This window comes from Danio rerio, chromosome 21, assembly GCF_052040795.2.
Source record: "Danio rerio strain M-AB ecotype USA chromosome 21, GRCz13ab, whole genome shotgun sequence".
Lineage (NCBI taxonomy): Eukaryota > Metazoa > Chordata > Actinopteri > Cypriniformes > Danionidae > Danio > Danio rerio.
The window spans coordinates 24,014,934-24,034,901 of record NC_141041.1 but is presented as its reverse complement, the minus strand read 5'-3'; the positions used below and the strand labels follow the sequence as shown (position 1 = coordinate 24,034,901).

Genomic DNA, 19,968 nt, shown 5'->3' with positions numbered 1-19,968 from the left:
ATAGACTTCTAAGAACTTCGTAGAATATTTTACTTGGACTTATAATTAAATATAATTTATGATATATATAATTATTATACTTGGATTTATAATGTCATCATGTATTATGGACTAAGTATTAAGGTCTCTGTTTATATATTAGATGTGTTATTAACAGTAACATGAAATTGACTGCATTGATCACTTAAATGTTTTCAAACATGAAAGCATGGCTTAATTTAGGGCTACACTGTAAAATGTACTTGGACTAGAGTATCGTGAAGTAAACTTTAAATTACTTTCATACATTAAAATTGACTTAACCTGAGTAGATAAATTTGATAACACTTTACTATTACAGTCATAAGTAACACTGTACTATTATGCATACTAAACATCATTTTAGTATGAATTAATGCTGAGTTAAAACATGAGCTAATCAATAATTATGTATAATAATTATTTAATTATGAGTCACATTGGCTACCTTGATTACTTGTTAGTACATGTTTGTTAATAATTGTATTAATTAACACTTTTGTTTTACCTGTTAACATTCCCACATTTTGAACATAGATGTGAAAATAACGTGTTCAACTTAAATGATTGTCCTAAAAGAGATCTTCAATGCTTTGGTGCTTAGATTTAAGCTTGGTCTCATTTTATAGAAGACAAATGTCAGAATGGGCAGTTTGGTGGCATTTGATTTAACCATTAAAAATGTAAACATGTGGATTGTTGTTGCAAAGTACTGCTTTACAATTCTGATGAGCATCCTTGTAGCAAAATAAGAAATAACTGTTGCTCAGTAAAATCGATCAAAAATTAGTCACCAGATATGGAAACTAGAAATTTTAAGTTTTAAAATGATGGGTTAAATGCAGAGCACAAATTTCAGGTTCTTGGCCATGTCAAAACTTTCACCTCACTTTTACTGAAGTGTCCGGGTGGCAGGATGGTGACAGTTAAGGGCTTAAGCTAAATGTATCTCGCTCTATGTGAAAGAATATTAATTAAAAGTCCAACTTGACCAACATGAACTCATGACCTGTTAATATGCCATTATGTCATGACTTTACTTGGATGGTCACATTTTTATTAACATTCTTCACAACTCATTAACGCCTCGATATTGTTTTTATTTTCAATGTAGATACAGCTAAGATTATTTGCGTTCCAACTGCAAACATGTGGGCTGAAGATGACTTGGGTCCTGCTGCTCCACCATGTCTTGAGAGTTAAGCCTGATTTATACTTCTGCGTCAAACACCGGCGTATGCTACGGCGCTGACGCATAGCCCTTCGCCGTGGCCATCGCCGTCACTGACGTGCACCTCTCAAAAAATGTAACTACACGTCGCAACGACGCGTAGCATAAGCTCTGTGATTGGTCGGCTTGGTAGCGCTGACGAGTCTGGGCGGGACCGAGAGGCGCGCGAATGGCGCGACGCCGCGCGAGCGATTGTTTACTAGTGTGGAGTCCCGTGAAGGAGCTCCGGATGGAAAGTTTTGTTTTGTGTTTACCTCATAGTTAAAGTTGTTGCACGTCCGCCGGTTCCTGCCTCAAAATGAGCGAGTTTGAGCCACTTGTACATCCCGGAAGTGTTCAGGAAATGCAAAAAAGTAGCGAAGAAACTTGACACAGAGGAACATTTACACCTCACTGCCAACTAGCGTTTCGGAAGTGTTAATGCAGACCGGCAGAGACAGCGCGCAGAAGTATAAATGCACAGCCACGCGCGTTGCCTGCGCCGTGGGTTACGCCGGTCACCTGACGCAGAAGTATAAATCAGACAACCAGCGAATGGCAAGGAATACATTATGTATCACGGCACATCCAGGGCGGCTGCAGAAAGAATTCTTAGAGAGGGTTTTCGTCCATCTACTAGAGGCATGCTTGGACGTGGCGTCTACCTCAGCCGAGATTTAGAGAAGGCCTCCAGATACCCTCTGAATCTGCCTGAAAACCAGAGAGTGATTATCAGAGTGAAGGTCAATGTTGGGAGAGTGAAGAGGATCGACCACCAAGGCCATCCAATGCAGAAAACCTGGCAGCGACGTTATGACACTGCCTGGTGCCCTCCTGAATGCGGGATGGTAGAAAGTGGTCTTGAAGAAGACTGTGTTCGGGATCCGAGACAAATCACTGTCATTGATTTAATTTATCCAGAACCAAAGGAGGATTGCAGAATCTTTTGACCAGATTAAATCATAATTATTCTGCTACTCTCTTTGATTGCAGTCTGTTTTACATCGGGTGTGCTGTGAAATCACATGTACTATTTGTTCTGATGCTAAAGATGGATGGGCATGTAAATAAATGTTCAATCAAATTCAATTCAATTTATATTTACTTCTATAGCACTTTTACAATGTAGATTGTGTCAAAGCAGCTTAACATTGAAAATGACAATAAATTCAGTCCAGTTTTAAAGTTTAAGTTGAGTTTAATTCAGTTCCGTGTGGTTTAATTTTCTCAGCTGAAAGTCCAAACACTGAAGAGCAAATCCATCGGTGTGCAGCTCTACAAGTCCCGAACCATGCAACAGAGTAGCGACAGTAGTGAGGAACAAACTTCACCAATTGACGAAAGTGAAGAAAAAAAAAGCCTCGAGAACAAACAAAAGTTGGTGTGATTTTGGGAATTCTTTTTTATTTATTTAATGATTTTTTTGGTAATATCAAAACACTCAGGATCAAACATCTACAATGACAGTATAGGTAAATCTGTGAACAAAAATGACTTGGTAAATTAAACTTACTTGGTTACCTGAAAAGGTTTATTATTGACATATATAGATGATACTGACCTGTTTTAAACAAATAAGTAAAACTAGTAGTTTGGGGGATATCTGCCCAGCAAAACACAAAATGTTCCCACGTGGTTTCCAATTTGGTTATTTTTTGGGATCCATATAGACCTTTGTTCTGAGAATGGTAACCAAAAACTCACATGAATCTCAAAATACTACACATTTTGAATTTTTTACAATGTTGTTTGTTAAAATTCTAAGTGGTATGACTAGCTAGGTTAGTAATGTATTATAGGTAAGGCTCTGGTCATTTCCATTGTAATCAAAATGAAGCAATTTCCTCAGGAAAAACGTCAAACATCCTTTTACAGCTACAGCCTGGGAGTTACCAAAATACATTTGGTGTCAGGGTTCTGCCACTTTGGTCTTGTAAATTCTTGTTTTGGTGGCAGAGCTCTAACACTACTCAATGTCTGGTCCTGTTTCTGTCTCTGTGTGCGCGCGCGCCGTCGTGGGTGTACGCAGAGTGTGCGCGCTGCCACATGATGTGGCCGCGCACGCTCTGCGTCCCTCAGACGCGCGCGCTCTTGTACTAGTGTTTGTGTTTGTTCTGTCAGCAGCGCGCTGCTTTATTCTCGGCGCCTCCGTCTAGTTGGTTTCAGTTTTGGTTGGCGCTGAGATGAAGCATGCGCGTTGCTTATGTGTGAGCACACGGTAAGGTGTTTATCTATCGTGTGCTCGTGTCTTGCGTCTTTTGTCAAAGCACGTGGCTCGGTGTTTACATTGTGGTCACGTGCTTTTGTCGTGTGCTTCAGTGTTGTGTTATGTGAGCGCATGGCTTGTATTGTCTCTCTGTGTCATGCGCTCTCCCGTCTATTGTCTAGTCCCACCCTCCTTGTCAACCCATTATTAGTTAATTGTGTTCACCTGTGTGTCAATTTACTTTTTTGCTTTATATCCCCCTCATGTTTTCAGTCCTTTGCCAGTTCGTTGTCTACACTCCCCGTGGTCCTGCTCCAGTCTTGCCTTGTTCTTGTTGAGCCAAGTTTGTGTGTTTTGTTAATGTTTTCCCCCTCGGGTTAGTTTTGTTTTGCTTTTTATTTTTATTTTATTATTAATAAATACCCATTGTTTCTTTGCACTTGAGTCCTCGCTCCTTTTCCCCACCACAACCGTGACAGTACGAACTGGCCATAAAGAGGACTCCGCAGAAAAATGGGTAGCTTCCTCTTTCCATCTCCTTTTCTTGGGGGCTCTGTCAAACACCAGCTGCTTCAGGTTGTCCATGCAGGAAATCTCCCTGCAGCAGGGAGAGGTGGACATCAGAAATTTCGCCCACGACTTCCTTGCTGTAGTGGATGGCCTTGAGTATGAGGATAACCTGGACCTCAAGGAGGCATTTAACATCTGCCTAACGGAGCCCCTCAGCCCTGTGGAGATGGAGAGGCTGGAGTACCTGCCATTTTGGCGCTTTGTGTTTAAGCTCCACCAACTCCGCACAAAGCGCCAGCCCACTGACTGCTTGACATATCCATCTGCAGTCAGTGGGGGCCCCAGTCCTCCAATGACCCAGAAACGGCGAAGGAGGAGGAAGACCGGGTCTGCCTTACCTTTCGCCCACCCAGAGGTGACCGAACCTGCTGCAGCCCTTTCAGTTACCATCCTGGCTGCAGCATCTCTTACTGAGGCACCCGCAACAGACACTGCACCAGTCCTGCAGGCAGTGGAGTATACTGCAGTGTCTAAAGAGGTGGCCAGCTTCCCGCCAACCAGACCAAGGAAGCGTCGGAGGAGAAAGGGCTCCTCCACCACAACGGCTCCAGCCCCTGAGCGCCCTCCAGTGTCGGCTCCAGCCCCTGAGCGCCCTCCAGTGTCGGCTCCAGCCCCTGAGCGCCCTCCAGTGTCGGCTCCAGCCCCTGAGCGCCCTCCAGTGTCGGCTCCAGCCCCTGAGCGCCCTCCAGTGTCGGCTCCAGCCCCTGAGCGCCCTCCAGTGTCGGCTCCAGCCCCTGAGCGCCCTCCAGTGTCGGCTCCAGCCCCTGAGCGCCCTCCAGTGTCGGCTCCAGCCCCTGAGCGCCCTCCAGTGTCGGCTCCAGCCCCTGAGCGCCCTCCAGTGTCGGCTCCAGCCCCTGAGCGCCCTCCAGTGTCGGCTCCAGCCCCTGAGCGCCCTCCAGTGTCGGCTCCAGCCCCTGAGCGCCCTCCAGTGTCGGCTCCAGCCCCTGAGCGCCCTCCAGTGTCGGCTCCAGCCCCTGAGCGCCCTCCAGTGTCGGCTCCAGCCCCTGAGCGCCCTCCAGTGTCGGCTCCAGCCCCTGAGCGCCCTCCAGTGTCGGCTCCAGCCCCAGAGCGCAGCTCAGTGCCGGCCCCAGCCCGGCTCCTTGCCCTGCCGGCCCCAGCCCGGCTCCTTGCCCTGCCGGCCCCAGCCCGGCTCCTTGCCCTGCCGGCCCCAGCCCGGCTCCTTGCCCTGCCGGCCCCAGCCCGGCTCCTTGCCCTGCCGGCCCCAGCCCGGCTCCTTGCCCTGCCGGCGCCACCCAGACGTCTTGCCCAGCCGGCCCCAACCAGACGTCTTGCCCTGCCGGCCCCAACCAGACGTCTTGCCCTGCCGGCATCAACCCGGCTCCTTGCCCTGCCGGCACCACCCAGACGTCTTGCCCTGCCGGCATCAACCCGGCTCCTTGCCCTGCCGGCACCACCCAGACGCCTTGCCCAGCCGGCGCCTTCCAGACGCCTTGCCCAGCCGGCGCCTCCCAGACGCCTTGCCCTGCCGGCGCCACCCAGACGTCTTGCCCAGCCGGCTCCAGCCCGGCTCCTTGCCCTGCCGGCGCCACCCAGACGTCTTGCCCTGCCGGCGCCACCCAGACGTCTTGCCCTGCCGGCGCCACCCAGACGTCTTGCCCTGCCGGCGCCACCCAGACGTCTTGCCCAGCCGGCCCCAGCCCGGCTCCTTGCCCTGCCGGCGCCACCCAGACGTCTCGCCCTGCCGGCGCCACCCAGACGTCTCGCCCTGCCGGCGCCACCCAGACGTCTCGCCCTGCCGGCGCCACCCAGACGTCTCGCCCTGCCGGCGCCACCCAGACGTCTCGCCCTGCCGGCGCCACCCAGACGTCTCGCCCTGCCGGCGCCACCCAGACGTCTCGCCCTGCCGGCGCCACCCAGACGTCTCGCCCAGCCGGCGCCACCCAGACGTCTCGCCCAGCCGGCCCCAGCTCGGCGCCCTGCCCTGCCGGCCCCACCCAGACGTCTCGTCCTGCCGGTCCCAGCCCGGCGCCTTGCCCTGCCGGCCCCCCTCTGGTCTCCTGCCCTGCCGGCCCCCCTCTGGTCTCCTGCCCTGCCGGCTCCCCTCTGGTCTCCTGCCCTGCCGGCTCCCCTCTGGTCTCCTGCCCTGCCGGCTCCCCTCTGGTCTCCTGCCCTGCCGGCTCCCCTCTGGTCTCCTGCCCTGCCGGCTCCCCTCTGGTCTCCTGCCCTGCCGGCTCCCCTCTGGTCTCCAGCCCTGCCGGCTCCCCTCTGGTCTCCAGCCCTGCCGGCTCCCCTCTGGTCTCCAGCCCTGCCGGCTTCCCACAGGCCTCCAGCCCAGCCAGCTCCCCACCGACCTCCTGCCTTGTCTCCCCTGATAGACTCTCCCTGGGTCGTCCCTCCTGCTCCTCCCTGGTGTTCCCTCTCTGCACCCTGGACGGACCCTCCGGCTCCACCCTGGCTCCCTGCCGGGGCCCCCGACCCACTGAATCCACCCTGGACTGTCCCTCCTGATCCTCCCTGGTCTTGCCCTCCCATCCCTCCCTTGTTTGTCTTGTTGGGTCTGGCTTGGCTTCCCTCCCTCCCTCCCTTCATGTTGTCTTGCCTGTTCACCCCCCTGTCTTGTGTCTGTTGATGTTGCCTGTTTTGTTGTCTTCTAGTGTTTCTTGTCTGTCTCGTACCTTGTTGGATGTTCCCTTTAGGGACGCCAGGTGGCGTCCCTTTTGGGGGGGGCTAGTGTCAGGGTTCTGCCACTTTGGTCTTGTAAATTCTTGTTTTGGTGGCAGAGCTCTAACACTACTCAATGTCTGGTCCTGTTTCTGTCTCTGTGTGCGCGCGCGCCGTCGTGGGTGTACGCAGAGTGTGCGCGCTGCCACATGATGTGGCCGCGCACGCTCTGCGTCCCTCAGACGCGCACGCTCTTGTACTAGTGTTTGTGTTTGTTCTGTCAGCAGCGCGCTGCTTTATTCTCGGCGCCTCCGTCTAGTTGGTTTCAGTTTTGGTTGGCGCTGAGATGAAGCATGCGCATTGCTTATGTGTGAGCACACGGTAAGGTGTTTATCTATCGTGTGCTCGTGTCTTGCGTCTTTTGTCAAAGCACGTGGCTCGGTGTTTACATTGTGGTCACGTGCTTTTGTCGTGTGCTTCAGTGTTGTGTTATGCGAGCGCATGGCTTGTATTGTCTCTCTGTGTCATGCGCTCTCCCGTCTATTGTCTAGTCCCACCCTCCTTGTCAACCCATTATTAGTTAATTGTGTTCACCTGTGTGTCAATTTACTTTTTTGCTTTATATCCCCCTCATGTTTTCAGTCCTTTGCCAGTTCGTTGTCTACACTCCCCGTGGTCCTGCTCCAGTCTTGCCTTGTTCTTGTTGAGCCAAGTTTGTGTGTTTTGTTAATGTTTTCCCCCTCGGGGTAGTTTTTGTTTTGCTTTTTATTTTTATTTTATTATTAATAAATACCCATTGTTTCTTTGCACTTGAGTCCTCGCTCCTTTTCCCCACCTCAACCGTGACATTTGGGTGCTTCATGGCTAGATTCTTCCCCTCAAGCTGGTTTGCCATACTCTGGGTTTAAATCAGTCAGGAAAGATATATACACTCTCAGTAATAAAGGTACAAAAGCTGTCACTGGGGCAGTACCTTTTCAAAAGGTACATATTTGTATATTAGTGGTACCTAAAAAGGTATATATCAGTACCCAAATGCACCTAAAATGTACCTTTGAGGTACCAATATGGACTCTTCAGGTACAAATATGTACCTTTTAAAAAAAGTAGTGCCCCAGTGACAGCTCTTGTACCTTGTGGTAGCCGATGACTTTGCGGCAAAACTGCAGTGAAGTAGGTGTTTTGGCCTGTTTGCAGACTGAGCACCTTAATCTTCATATATTTTGAAATGTCTACCTGTTAATGTTCAATAAACTAAAACACTTGAGTTAATATTACACTAATTAGGCTATAAAGTCAGATCAAAACTAGTATGCTGCAACCTAATCACTTTATATTAATAATAAGATTTAAATACAACACAAAAACAAAAATATGATTTATAGTATTATATATATATATATATATTCCCTCGCTTACTCACTCACTCAGCTTGCTACCTTCTTACCAAGCCTTGCCTCAGTGAAATTAATTGGCAATTACTCTGCCACATGTAAAACAAATCAATTGTGTTAATAAATAGAAATTATATTGCAATTGAAAACATTACATTTAGAATGCAGGCTATTTTAAATACAATAAAATATAAAATAATAAAACTGTGCAATCAATAAACTTCTTAAAAAAGTTCTTTTTTAATATGCTTAAACAATAAATCCATTAGGCTACAGTTTTATAAAACAGCTCTTTAAAAAACATAAAATTATTTTAAAAAATGTTATTTTACAGATCAATGATCAGAAAAATAATTTAAAGTACAAAAACTCAAAAAAGAACATAATTGAGTATGAAGGTCATATCAGTGGAATATTATTGTATTAAATCATTGAATTTGAGCTTTCTAGTTCCTACTAATATTTTAAAATTATTAATAAAGTAATAATCACTCAGAATTCAAACAATCCTCAAATGTGTGGTGAAAATGTGTTTCTATTATATTCCTAAAATAGTGACTTCAGTTAAGAGATTTAACAGGTGTGATCTGTTACCACACTTGGGGTGATGCAGGAGGTGGGGAGGGTTGGTTGCATTATAAATTCTGTTATTACAGGGGCTCAGATTTAGCATGGATGAAGGTGACGTTTCTTCACCAATATCCACCAACTACTGCAATGTCCCCACCAATAATTTAATTCACTTAAAAAAATCCTGCTGTCAACATTAACCTATACATGCAGAAGGGGTTAAATCCCATTCGATACTCTAGTCATATACCATCCCCAAAACACATGATCATTGTGATTGGCTGACCCTTTCCCTGCTGTCATGTGAGAGGCTGTAGCTGCGTTCAGCGCCAAAACTGCGCAGGGGAATTTTCTTAAGCAAAGATAAGGTGTGTGAGGTGGGTGACACGCAAGTGAGCATGGAAGATCACAGGTCCCCACCAGTGTCAAGAGCAAACCTGCGCCTTTGTGTTACAATCCGCAAAGTACCGCGTAAGTACAGTGAAATAACGGTGTACTTTTCTGTACGTATTGTATATATTGAACGTGTAGGTATTAGGGAACAAACTGGGTAATAAGGGGGTAACACCCATATTCAACACGAAAATTACCGCATAAGTACAGTGAAATAACCATGTACTTGAAATTTCTGAATGTCTGGTTGTTACCCCCTTATTACCCAAGCATTACGGTTTGTTTCCTTATACCCACACATACGTTCATTATAGGCCTACTTACATTATACGTACAGAAACCAATGACTGTAAAAAATATGGACGACGCGACAGCCCTTTTTCCCATTGAACGCCTTGAGGGCAAAACGCCTGCTTGACGGGCACAAACTGTCGCAGAAGACTGCTGAAATTGGAGCCAGACATGCGCAGAAGGATTGTCTGATGGAGCCAGAGGAGGAGCCGCGAAAATGAGCAGAGTCGAGCTTCCAATCAAACGCTTTATGTAAAATCAACTACGCCCCCCGAACTTCTCAGCATGCGTTTGCTGTCATATCAACACAAATGGATGTAATAACGTTAACAAATATGAGGGTTTTATATATTCAATCGCGCCAGCTCCAGGCCGCAGCGCATAACTTACTCGCGGCGTCGCGGGCTGATTCCGGCTCGCATGCGGCAGCGCCTGCTCACTCGGCCGCCGCATCTGGCTCGATTGACTTGGGCTGGAATTGGGTAGTGAGTCCAGGCATCCGGAGTAGGTCCAGCAGAGGTAACATTAGTCAGTCTGAGCTCTAAGAGATAAGAGATAAGTCTTTGCTATCTGGGTGGCTAGGCGTGTATCAGCAAACTAATAAAGCCCGAAAAAAGCCCTGAACTTAGCGAATAAACAGTGTTCCACCAGGATCATGTATGTCAGAAACTATAGTTTACTGCTGAACTCATTTTGTCATGGTAAAATAACACAGAAATCGAATAATAACATTTCAGTCTACTTCAGTCTCCTGCCGAAGCTCAAACGCCGCGCTTTGAGAAACTGTCAATCACAGCTGTCAATCACGATGACACGCCCAGCATTAAATTACTGCTAAAAACAAACTGTTTACAAAAATGAAGATCTGCACCTATTTCAGCACAATAACCAGTGCCTTAATCGACCAGAACTATCTTTCGGGACATTTTATTGCAAGTGTAATAATTTTTTTTCTTTGGGCTCAAGTCTCCTTCATTAACACGGAGGAGGCGGGCTTTATGACTTGTACTGCAGCCAGCCCCCAGGGGGCGATCTAACAGCCGAAACCTTCACTCAAACGTAGGCTTGCGGCACACTTGACAGAAACGTACACTGTTATTTCACTGTACTTACGCGGTACTTTGTGGATTGCAAAAGAAAGCGTTGACTTCCTCTAATTGTCGCACTTACCCATTTTATTTGTATCCAGGACTGCCACACCTTTTTAAGGTTTGTTTTTGTTAGTTTGATGTCACATGAAAGCAATAATTCAAAGTGTTTACCTCATCTGTCTGAATACATCAGATCTATTATGTTAGTGTGCTTTTCAAAGATTTATGCAAACTGTTTTTGAATAGGTGTGGCATTTACAGGAAAACAGTCCTCTACGGCAAAAACAAAACTTACACGGGAACTTATTTAAGTATTACATTATTATAATATTTTTTACATCGATGAAGCATGTTTATAGGGCAGATTCTAACACTTAAAAGTTCACGTTTTAGAAGTTGGGATAGAAATTTGTATTGCACCAAAATATTTTATAACTGTTTGTATTAGGTCATTTCATAAGCTGTTTATTTCAGACTTTTCAATGTACTGAAGTTTTTGAGATATTGCCGTTTTAGTTTTATATTAAAAACAACAAACCAATTGCATGTAAAGTTTCATGCAACGTTTAAAAGTGAAAAGAAACTGAAACTCGTCCTTAAGTCATGGACACACCCTGACGGACATGTATTTATACCTGCATTCAGGAAGAAGAAATCAGTTTTAGAAAAGACATCAGAGGTAAGGCACAACTTTTACCTGTTGAAAATGTGTTTGGTCTTTTATAAAACATCCCCACAAATTTTGTAAAGTAGGCCTACTGATTTTTAATGCCAATAGAAGTGTATTTGTATTTGTCATTATGTATTTTCTATTCTCCTTTGCATGTCTTTGTTTCTGATTAGGCTGTTTGATTAAATTAGTAATTTCTGGGAATTGTTCAGGTGCAAACATGTTCAGGTGGGCTGAAGATGACTTGGGTGCTGGTGCTCCACCATGTCTTGAGAGTCACAGCCAACCAGCAGATGGCAATGTCTACATCATGTATCACGGCACTACCAGGGCGGCTGCAGACCAAATAAAAAAACAGGGGTTTTGCCAGTCTAAGGATGGTATGCTTGGACGCGGCGTCTACCTCAGCCGAGATCTACAGAAGGCCTCCAAATACCCTCTGAATCTGCCTGAGGAGCAGAGAGTGGTGTTGAGAGTGAGGGTGAATGTTGGCAAAGTGATAGTGATTAACCATCAACATCATCCACGGCAGAAAAACTGGCATGATCAAAAGTATGGGTTGGTGTATGACACTGCCTGGTGCCCTCCAAACTGTGGCATGGTGCGAAGCGGTCTTGAAGAAGATTGTGTTTGGGATCCAAAACGTATCCAGTTCATTGATGAAATCCGCCCACAAAAGACGTATTGTGGCTCTGGTGACCCTTATAAGTGAACCTTAATAAAATGTTCTACAATGTTGTTTGAAAACATTTTACCAGCTGTTGAAGATGAATATAAATAAAATAATCCTGATTGTAATACAAATATAAACAATGAATGTATTAAACATATCTTCACGCAAATATCTTTGAGTTAATTATTTAAAAAAAATGTATTTTCATGAAATAAAATGAATAGAAACACATTAATCACAATACACAATCCATCACCTTGAAATTATAAGGTTCTAGCAGCGTTCAGAATGATTTTGAGATATTGAGCTTCAAAGTTTTTGCATTCCATATAGCAAACAGTACGTGTATAACATTTGTTTTTACAATAAAAAGTATTAAAATGTTAACAGCTTATAAAAAACATCACATAATGTAAATAAGTTGTCATTTAATCAAATATGGTTGAAGTCAAAATTATTAGCACCCCTTAGATTTTTTTTTTCTTTTTTCAATATTTCCCTAATGATGTTTAACAGAGCAAATACATTTTCACAGTATGTCTAATAATATTTTTCCTTCAGAAGAAAGTCTTATTTGTTTTATTTTGGCTATAATAAAAGTTTTTATTTTAAAAAAAATCTATTTTAAGGACAAAATTATTAGTTTTTTTTTCAATAGTCTACAGAACAAACATCATTTTACAATAAGTTGCATAATTACCCTAACCTGCCTAGTTAACCTCATTGACCTAGTTAAGCCTTTAAATGTCACTTTAAGCTGTATAGAAGTGTCTTGACAAAGATCTAGTAAAATAATGCTTTATGTCATCATGGCAAAGCTAAAATAAATCAGTTATTAGAGATGAGTTATTAAAACTATTATGTTTAGAAATGTGTTGAAAAAACATTTCTCATGATCTCTCCATTAAACAGAAATTGGGGAAAAAAATAAACGGGGGAAATAATTTAGGGGGGCTAATAATTCTGACTTTAACTGTATGTCAATAACTCAATTTTGACAAAAATGTCAGATAGAACCTTATAATTCTAAGGTGATGAAACCTATACTGTAAAATAAAATGAATGGAAAACTGAAGTAAAACAGGTTCTGTATCGATCCTCTTTTCTTCCCCTTTTCCTATAGATCTTCTATTCATTATCAGTTTTCAAGTCTGATATAGATTGGTGTAAAAACTCATCAAGTCCAATTGAATTAAATCTGATATAGAAAGACTAAAGGGGTATATGTATATAAATATATGATGCAAATTCTTTTTTATCCCAACTATACTCTGCCAGTCTTGAAAAAAATGAATGAATTCATTTGATAAGAAACTTATACATATAGCACATTTCGTTCATTTTTATTAATAATGAAACTATTGTTGATAAATGCCTGCCCTATGCCAGATATTCCAGGAACTCCTTGTGTACATTATAGGGTGATGTTGGGCAGGTGCATGTTTTGTGCAAAAGACAGTACAAATAAATAAAAAACAGCTCACACCTAAACTATCTGAACACTTGTAAAAATAAACTTTACACTCATATTCAAAAGAAGAACAACGTATTATTGTTCAGCTGGTCATAAAACTTTGTGTGTGTGTGTGTGTGTGTGTGTGGATAATCCCTTCTTTCAGTGTTTTTTTAAACAATCATATGAATTCAATATATGTTGTTGGTAATGAAGAAAGAAACAAACTTAGAAAGATACGAACGACTCAATACTTAAAATCATATGACTGCCTGAATATGACCGATCAAGATCATAACAGAAGACACATCACATCTTATATCTTGGTTAACTATAGAATTACAAACATTCATGCAATTTTTCAGTTATCACAAAATGATCATAAAATGGTCAAATAAACTTTATTTACGGCTCTAAAAAGATTTTTTAACTTAGTAACTAGGATGTTCGCAGTAAGTCTTTCTTATTTTAATTCACATTAAAGCAAATGTTTTATAATGAACTGATCTGATCTCTCTGAGCACATCAAATCCATTGTGTTTTACTAATTGTTCATTGGTTTATTCAGGCATCTTAAGCATGCAGATACTTTACTAAAAGGAGAGGCATTTACAGGAAACCAGCAACTGTCTTCTACAGCTCAAATGAAACTTACACTGGAAATTAGTTTAAAATGAAAATGGTTGGTAGAGAATGTTTAATTAGGCAGAACCTATCAATTATCAATAATATTTTTTATTTAATAAAACAGAGAGCAGTGCAGCACCAGCTTTCTTTATAATAGTTTGACAAAGATTACACAATAATGTTCACCTACAACTTATCAATATTGGATGTGAGTGGAAATTTAAAGTATAAAGGTTGTTACTTTTAGATGCTGGAGAAAACCAGAATACCAGGGTTCTGCCAAAAAGTCTTTTAATCAGTCTAAAAAGATTTCTTTATGATCACATTCCAGAAATGTTGTATGTGAAAGTTTATTGCAGAAATACCAGGTAACAAAAAATGAAAAGAAACCGAAATTCATTTGAGCAGTTTACGTCATGGACACACCCAGATGTGCATTTATATCTGCTCTCAGGAGGAAGAAATCAGATTTAGATTAAAGGAGACATCAGAAAGGTAAGTTGTGACTTCAGCTTGTTTGGTACTTTTGTCTTAAGGTTGATAAAGCCTAAAAAGTTAATGCCATTTTAAGTGTCATTATGCCCTTTGAAAGTCAGTCTGCTAGTCAAGTTTTGAGTTTCTGTTATTTAAAAATTTGATTTGTTCAGGTGCAAACATGTGGGCTGAATATGACATGGGTCCTGCTGCTCCACCATGTCTTGAGAGTCACAGACAACCAACTAACGACAGTATCTACAGAATGTATCACGGCACTACCAAAGAAGCTGCTGAAAAAATAAAAACAGAGGGTTTTCGTCCATCCTCTGATGGCATGCTTGGACCTGGTGTCTACCTCAGCCGAGATCTAGAGAAGGCCTCCAGATACCCTCTGAACGTACCTGAGAAAGACCGAGTTATTCTGATGGTTAAAGTCAATGTTGGGAGAGTGAAGAGGATTGACCGCCAACGTCATCCACTGCAGAAAACCTGGCATGATCATGGGTATGACACTGCCTGGTGCCCTCCAAACTGTGGCATGGTGCCAAGTGGTCTTGAAGAAGATTGTGTTTGGGATCCAAAACGAATCACAGTCATTTATGAAATACGCCCAAGATCACTAGAGCATTTAATGTTGATTCACCTAAAAGATTTTGACAAAGTCTTTAATTGAATTGTTTTCATTACATTTTTTTTTTGAAAATGTTGCATGTTAAATTGTCATGTGATTTTAAATTTTAATCATTGTAATAAAAGAATGAAGAATAATTTACTCCAGTTGCACAGTTGGAAGAAGACAAAAGGTATTACATCTAGCATGAAAAAAATTAATTATAAATTGTGCAATATCTGCTTACTTTAAATGTTTTTAGATCAAAACGGACACCATCTTACGTTTTTATTTGGTATGGATTTCTCAGCAACACAAAGGTAATGACATTATAAATTTCTTTGCTTGCAAGACTGATAATATTAGAGACAAAATCAGTACCAACCATCTGCAACATCATTGTGGTAATTAGTGTACTGTAGTATCTAAAGAAAACACTTCAGCCCTTTTTTAGGGGAGGAAGAACTGTTTAAATCAATAGGTTAAGACTTACAAATCAACAGCATATCATATGCTACATCATATACATTTTTCCTTTTAATCTATTATAAGAGATGATGTTTATGGAGTAGTCCATATTGTTAAGTTAATGAATATATATTGTGTTATAGGGCCATTTTTGTTTTGTTTTGTTTTTAACAAGAATGGTTCTATATAAGCACTAACTTTCAAAGCACAAAAATGGCCCTCATCAGGCGTACAAATGACCTTCTCTACTAGTATTATTGAATCTCAGTGCTGCATTTGATAGTTACAACATTCTCCAGGATAGGCTTGACAATTGGTTTGGCATTACTAGGACGTTGCATTGTCATGGTCCAAATCACACCTATCTGACTGATCAGTTTGTAGAAGTGAGTGAAGGAGTATCATATCGATCACAGATTCATACCAGAGTACTAATAAGATCAGTTCTTGGATCATTACTTTTAACATATGTGCAGGAAGATATTGAAAATATATAAAAAAACACAAAAATGTTTTTCCTGTTACACCAATTATAGCCTGAAAATCTCCTAAAAGACCAACAATATGTTCAAATTCCCTAAAATTCACCCTGTTCATTATTATTGACAGAATCTAGGGATTGTACAATAGAAAAAAAAAATATAAACATATTTTGTATAGGAATTAAGGAACTGTATTATTCACAGAAGTGTTAATAAAAATTCACACAAAAAGTTAATAAAATGAAATGTAAATTGCAGGAAAATAACAACATAATAGTTTAAAATATATTCTATAGTATGTTTTTGTCCTGGGCGTCACAGTGGCGCAGTAGGTGGCACAATCTCCTCACAGCAAGAAGATCGCTGGTTCGAGTCCTGGCTGGGTCAGTTGCCATTTCTGTGTGGAGTTTGCATGTTCGAGTGGGTTTCCTCTGGGTGCTTCGGTTTCCCCAACAGTTCAAAGACAAGGTACAGGTAAATTGGGCAAGCTAAATTGTCCATAGTTTGTGTGTGTGTGTGAGTGAGAAAAAGTGTGTATGGGTGTTTCACAGTGTTAGGGCTGGAAGGGCATTCACCGCGTAAAACAAACAGTATGCTGGATAAGTTGGCGGTTCATTCCGCTATGGCAAAATATTAATAGAGACTAAATCAATTAATAAATTAATGTTTCTGACCTTAAATTACAAGAATTACAAGAAAAATAAATGACAATAATTTGACAATGAACAGATTAGAAAAGAAAAATACGTGCAGTTTAATAGGTATGAAGTGCCTTTATTTATTTATTGTTTCTCATGTATTTATAAGATTATACTTTTTCTTAATTGCACCAACGTTAAAACAACTTACAATCTTATTCAATTAAAGAGCAGTTATTATTAATTTAACACTGTTAATGAGAACAAATTAAAACAAAAGATTACATTCACTGTAATGTCTTTTATTTTAGTGATGCAGTTAGCAGAGTTTCACTACATTTGTAAATTGCAGATTCTTTACTTTTCACTTTTACTTTATTTATAAAGCGCAATAAAACAACAGGTGTAGACCAATATGCTGTACATACAGTTGAAGTTAGAATTATAAGCCCCCCTGAATTATTAACCCAGTTTAATTTTTTCCCGTTTTCTGTTAAACAGAGAGCACATTTTTAACACATTTCTAAATATAACAGTTTTAATAACTCATCTCTAATAACTGATTTATTTTATCTTTGCCATGATGACAGTAAATAATATTTGACTAGATATTTTTCAAGACAATTCTATACAGCTTGAAGTGACATTTAAAGGCTTAACTAGGTTAATTAGGGTAATTAGGCAAGTTATTGTATAACAGTGGTTTGTTCTGTAGACTATCGAAAAAAATATAGATCAAAGGGGTTAATAATAATGACCTTAAAATGGTGCAAAAAAAAAAAAGAAAAACTGCTTTTACTCTAGCTGAAGTAAAACAAATAGGACTTTCTTCAAAAGAAAAAAATATTATCAGACATACTGTGAAAATGTCCTTGCTCTGTTAAACATCATCTGGAAAATATTTAAAAAAGAAAAAAAACTCAAAGGGGGCCTAGTAATTCTGACTTCAACTGTACCTTAGGTTAAAAAATTACCAAAAAAATAGACAAGATATAAAACAGCATACAGTACAACCAACATAACACAAAAAACATTGAATGCATACAGCAGAAACAAAGATAGGCAGAATCAGATCAGTGTCATTTCAATTTAAAAGCTTTTTCTCAGAGATGTTGCTTGAGTTCCTCTTTGAACAAGGACTCATTAGAGAATGCTCTAATACATATAGGGGCCTATTCCACTTTTTAGGACCTACAGGAAAAGGCCTGATCTTCTTTTTTCTTAACTTGGATCTGGGGACTTTTAACATTTTCTGGTTCGACGACCTTAAACATCTGCCAGATATTTTAACAGTAATAAGATTAGAAAGATAAGGCGGTGACTGACCATTCAATTCCTTAAAAACAAAGTAAAATGTTCTATTGAGGGCGACGCAGTGGTGCAGTAGGTAGCGCTGTCACCTCAAGGCAAAAAGGTCACTGGTTCAAGCCTCGGCTGGGTCAATTGCCATTTCTGTGTGGAGTTTGCACGTTCTCCTCCAGGTGCTCCGGTTTCCCCCACAGTCCAAAGACATGCGGTAAAGGTGAATTGGGTAGGCTAAATTGTCCGTAGTGTGTGAGTGTGAATTAGTGTATATGGATGTTTCCCAGAGATGGGTTGCAGCTGGAAGGGTTTCCGCTGCGTAAAACATATGCTAAATAAGTTGGCAGTTTATTCTGCTGTGGAGACCCCTGATTAACAAAGGGACTAAGCCGAAAAGAAAATTAATGAATGAAAATTCTATGCTAATTTCATACTAAAACATATTGGCAACCATTTTAGGGAGCACAGGATGGGGGTAATGTGTTCAAATTTACGGGAGCCAGTAAGAAGCTTAACGGCTGCATTTTCTACCACTTGTAGGCAATTATATAACCTATATAAATTGAGTTACAGTAGATGAAACAAATATGTACAAAATGTCATAGGAATTTTAGCTGTAAAATATGGAAGGAGTTTGACTGGAAGATGAAAATTAGGTTTTTCAGAGTTCCATTAGTGGTCGCCAAATTCAATAGTTCTATACAAATAGAACAATGCTGGAGAGATTGTGGAGAAGTGGGAGACTATGTTCACATATTTGGGAATTTCCCAAAATACAAGTGTATTGGCAGGAGGTTAACAGGGAGATTAGTAAAGTTTTAGGATACGACATACCAATGCACCCAATATTCTTTTTGCTTGATGGCTTTCCCCCTGATCAATTCAGTAAGTCACACCTTTTTGCACTACATATATTATTAATAACAGCGAGGAAGATAATTACAGTGAACTGGATGAAGACCTGCCAACCTACTTTGACAGAATGGACACAGGCTGAAACAGATATACAGTTGAAGTCAGAATTTTTAGCCCCCTCTGAATTTTGTTTTCTTTTTTTTATATTTCCCAAATGATGTTTAACAGAGCAATGACATTTTCACAGTATCTCTGATAATATTTCTTCTTCTGGAGAAAGTCTTATTTGTTTTATTTCGACTAGAATAAAAGCAGTTCGTAATTTTTTAACACCATTTTAAGGTCAATATTATCAGCCCCTTTAAGCAATTTTTTTTCCCAATAGTCTACAGAACAAACCATTGTAATACATTTGAGCCAGCTGATGGTTCAAAGACAATTGCCTCAGTCTTCTTCTCATTTAGTTAAAAAAAAAAAGTTCTTTGACGTCCAAGCATTAACCTCTGACAGACAGGTTCATCACAAAAAATATTTAAGGTATATAAACACCAAGGAAAAAGTAATTTTAAGGCAAGACTTTCCAAGATATACAGAAATGTAAGTGACACATGCGAGCGATGCCATTCTGCTAAAGCAGATTTGGCTCATATGTTTTGGGCATGCTCTAGACCAGGGGTGGCCAACCCTGTTCCTGGAGAGCCACGTTCCAGCTGATTTCAGTTGCAACCCATATCAAACACACCTGCCTGTAATTATCACGTGATGTTCAGGTCCTAATTAATTGGTTCAGGTGTGTTTGATATGGGTAGCAACTAAAATCTGCAGGAACGTGGCTCTCCAGGAACAGGGTTGGCCACCCCTGCTCTAGACTGTTCGATTATTGGACAACTATTTTTAAAATTCTGTCCAAAGCATATAATAAAGACATTAGGCCTAGCTTTGAAATGGCTATTTTTGGAGTACTTGAACAAGATACAGTCATGTCCAATAATTATCAAGACGCTTATGCCTTCACGTGTCTTATGGCTCGGATAAGAATATTGCCTGATTGGAAATCAAGTAATCCACCTTTATTTTCACTCTGGTTTAGTTATATGATGCGGTTTTTAAGATTGGAGAAAATTAAATACTCTCTAAGAGGATCTACTAAACGTTTTTATACAGTATGGAATCCAATGAACTCATACTCTGAAAAAGGCCAAACACTTCCCCCAAACTAAAAGGTAATTTAAAATGTATATGCTTATAAGGATAATGCAATTAAACTCAATGGGCAAACATTACTGTTAAATATCTCCTAATTGTAAAAATAAATCTCTGTGGCTATGTAAATATTTAATTTAATTTA

The 19,968-nt window shown here is 41.2% G+C and overlaps 4 protein-coding genes across 5 annotated transcripts in view; all 4 read left to right on the top strand.

Annotated features, from left to right (window-relative positions):
* The first annotated feature begins 1,167 nt into the window (after positions 1 to 1,167).
* LOC147831912 (uncharacterized) lies at positions 1,168 to 2,417 on the top strand. The gene is made up of 3 exons (XM_087301293.1): positions 1,168 to 1,220; positions 1,770 to 2,236; positions 2,280 to 2,417. The coding sequence occupies exons 1-2, from the start codon at positions 1,168 to 1,170 to the stop codon at positions 2,176 to 2,178; spliced, it is 462 nt and encodes a 153-aa protein (XP_087157419.1). The 3' UTR covers positions 2,179 to 2,236; positions 2,280 to 2,417.
* A 1,431-nt stretch (positions 2,418 to 3,848) lies between these two features.
* Positions 3,849 to 19,968, top strand: part of LOC147838831 (odorant receptor 131-2-like) — a 1,093,102-nt gene continuing 1,076,982 nt past the window's right edge. The window contains exon 1 of one of the 2 annotated variants that reach the window (XM_087301279.1): positions 3,849 to 3,912. The gene's annotated coding sequence lies outside the window, so the exon portion shown is untranslated. Of the gene's footprint in view, positions 3,913 to 6,625; positions 7,469 to 19,968 lie in introns of those variants that run through there. The other variant, XM_087301278.1, reaches the window with a different exon arrangement.
* Positions 11,023 to 11,874, top strand: gig2l (grass carp reovirus (GCRV)-induced gene 2l). Its single transcript, NM_001245989.2, has 2 exons — positions 11,023 to 11,044; positions 11,248 to 11,874. Exon 2 carries the CDS (start codon positions 11,256 to 11,258, stop codon positions 11,745 to 11,747), a length of 492 nt encoding a protein of 163 aa, NP_001232918.2. The 5' UTR covers positions 11,023 to 11,044; positions 11,248 to 11,255; the 3' UTR covers positions 11,748 to 11,874.
* Positions 14,376 to 15,033, top strand: LOC147831910 (uncharacterized). Its single transcript, XM_087301292.1, has one exon. The coding sequence runs from the start codon at positions 14,444 to 14,446 to the stop codon at positions 14,936 to 14,938; it is 495 nt and encodes a 164-aa protein (XP_087157418.1). The 5' UTR covers positions 14,376 to 14,443; the 3' UTR covers positions 14,939 to 15,033.

Coding starts and splice junctions, on each gene's coding strand:
- LOC147831912 (XM_087301293.1), top strand. CDS start 1,168: ATGTGGGCTGAAGATGACTTGGGTCCTGCTGCTCCACCATGTCTTGAG. Junction 1,221..1,769: donor CCACCATGTCTTGAGAGTTA/AGCCTGATTTAT, acceptor AGAAGTATAAAT/CAGACAACCAGCGAATGGCA.
- gig2l (NM_001245989.2), top strand. CDS start 11,256: ATGTTCAGGTGGGCTGAAGATGACTTGGGTGCTGGTGCTCCACCATGT.
- LOC147831910 (XM_087301292.1), top strand. CDS start 14,444: ATGTGGGCTGAATATGACATGGGTCCTGCTGCTCCACCATGTCTTGAG.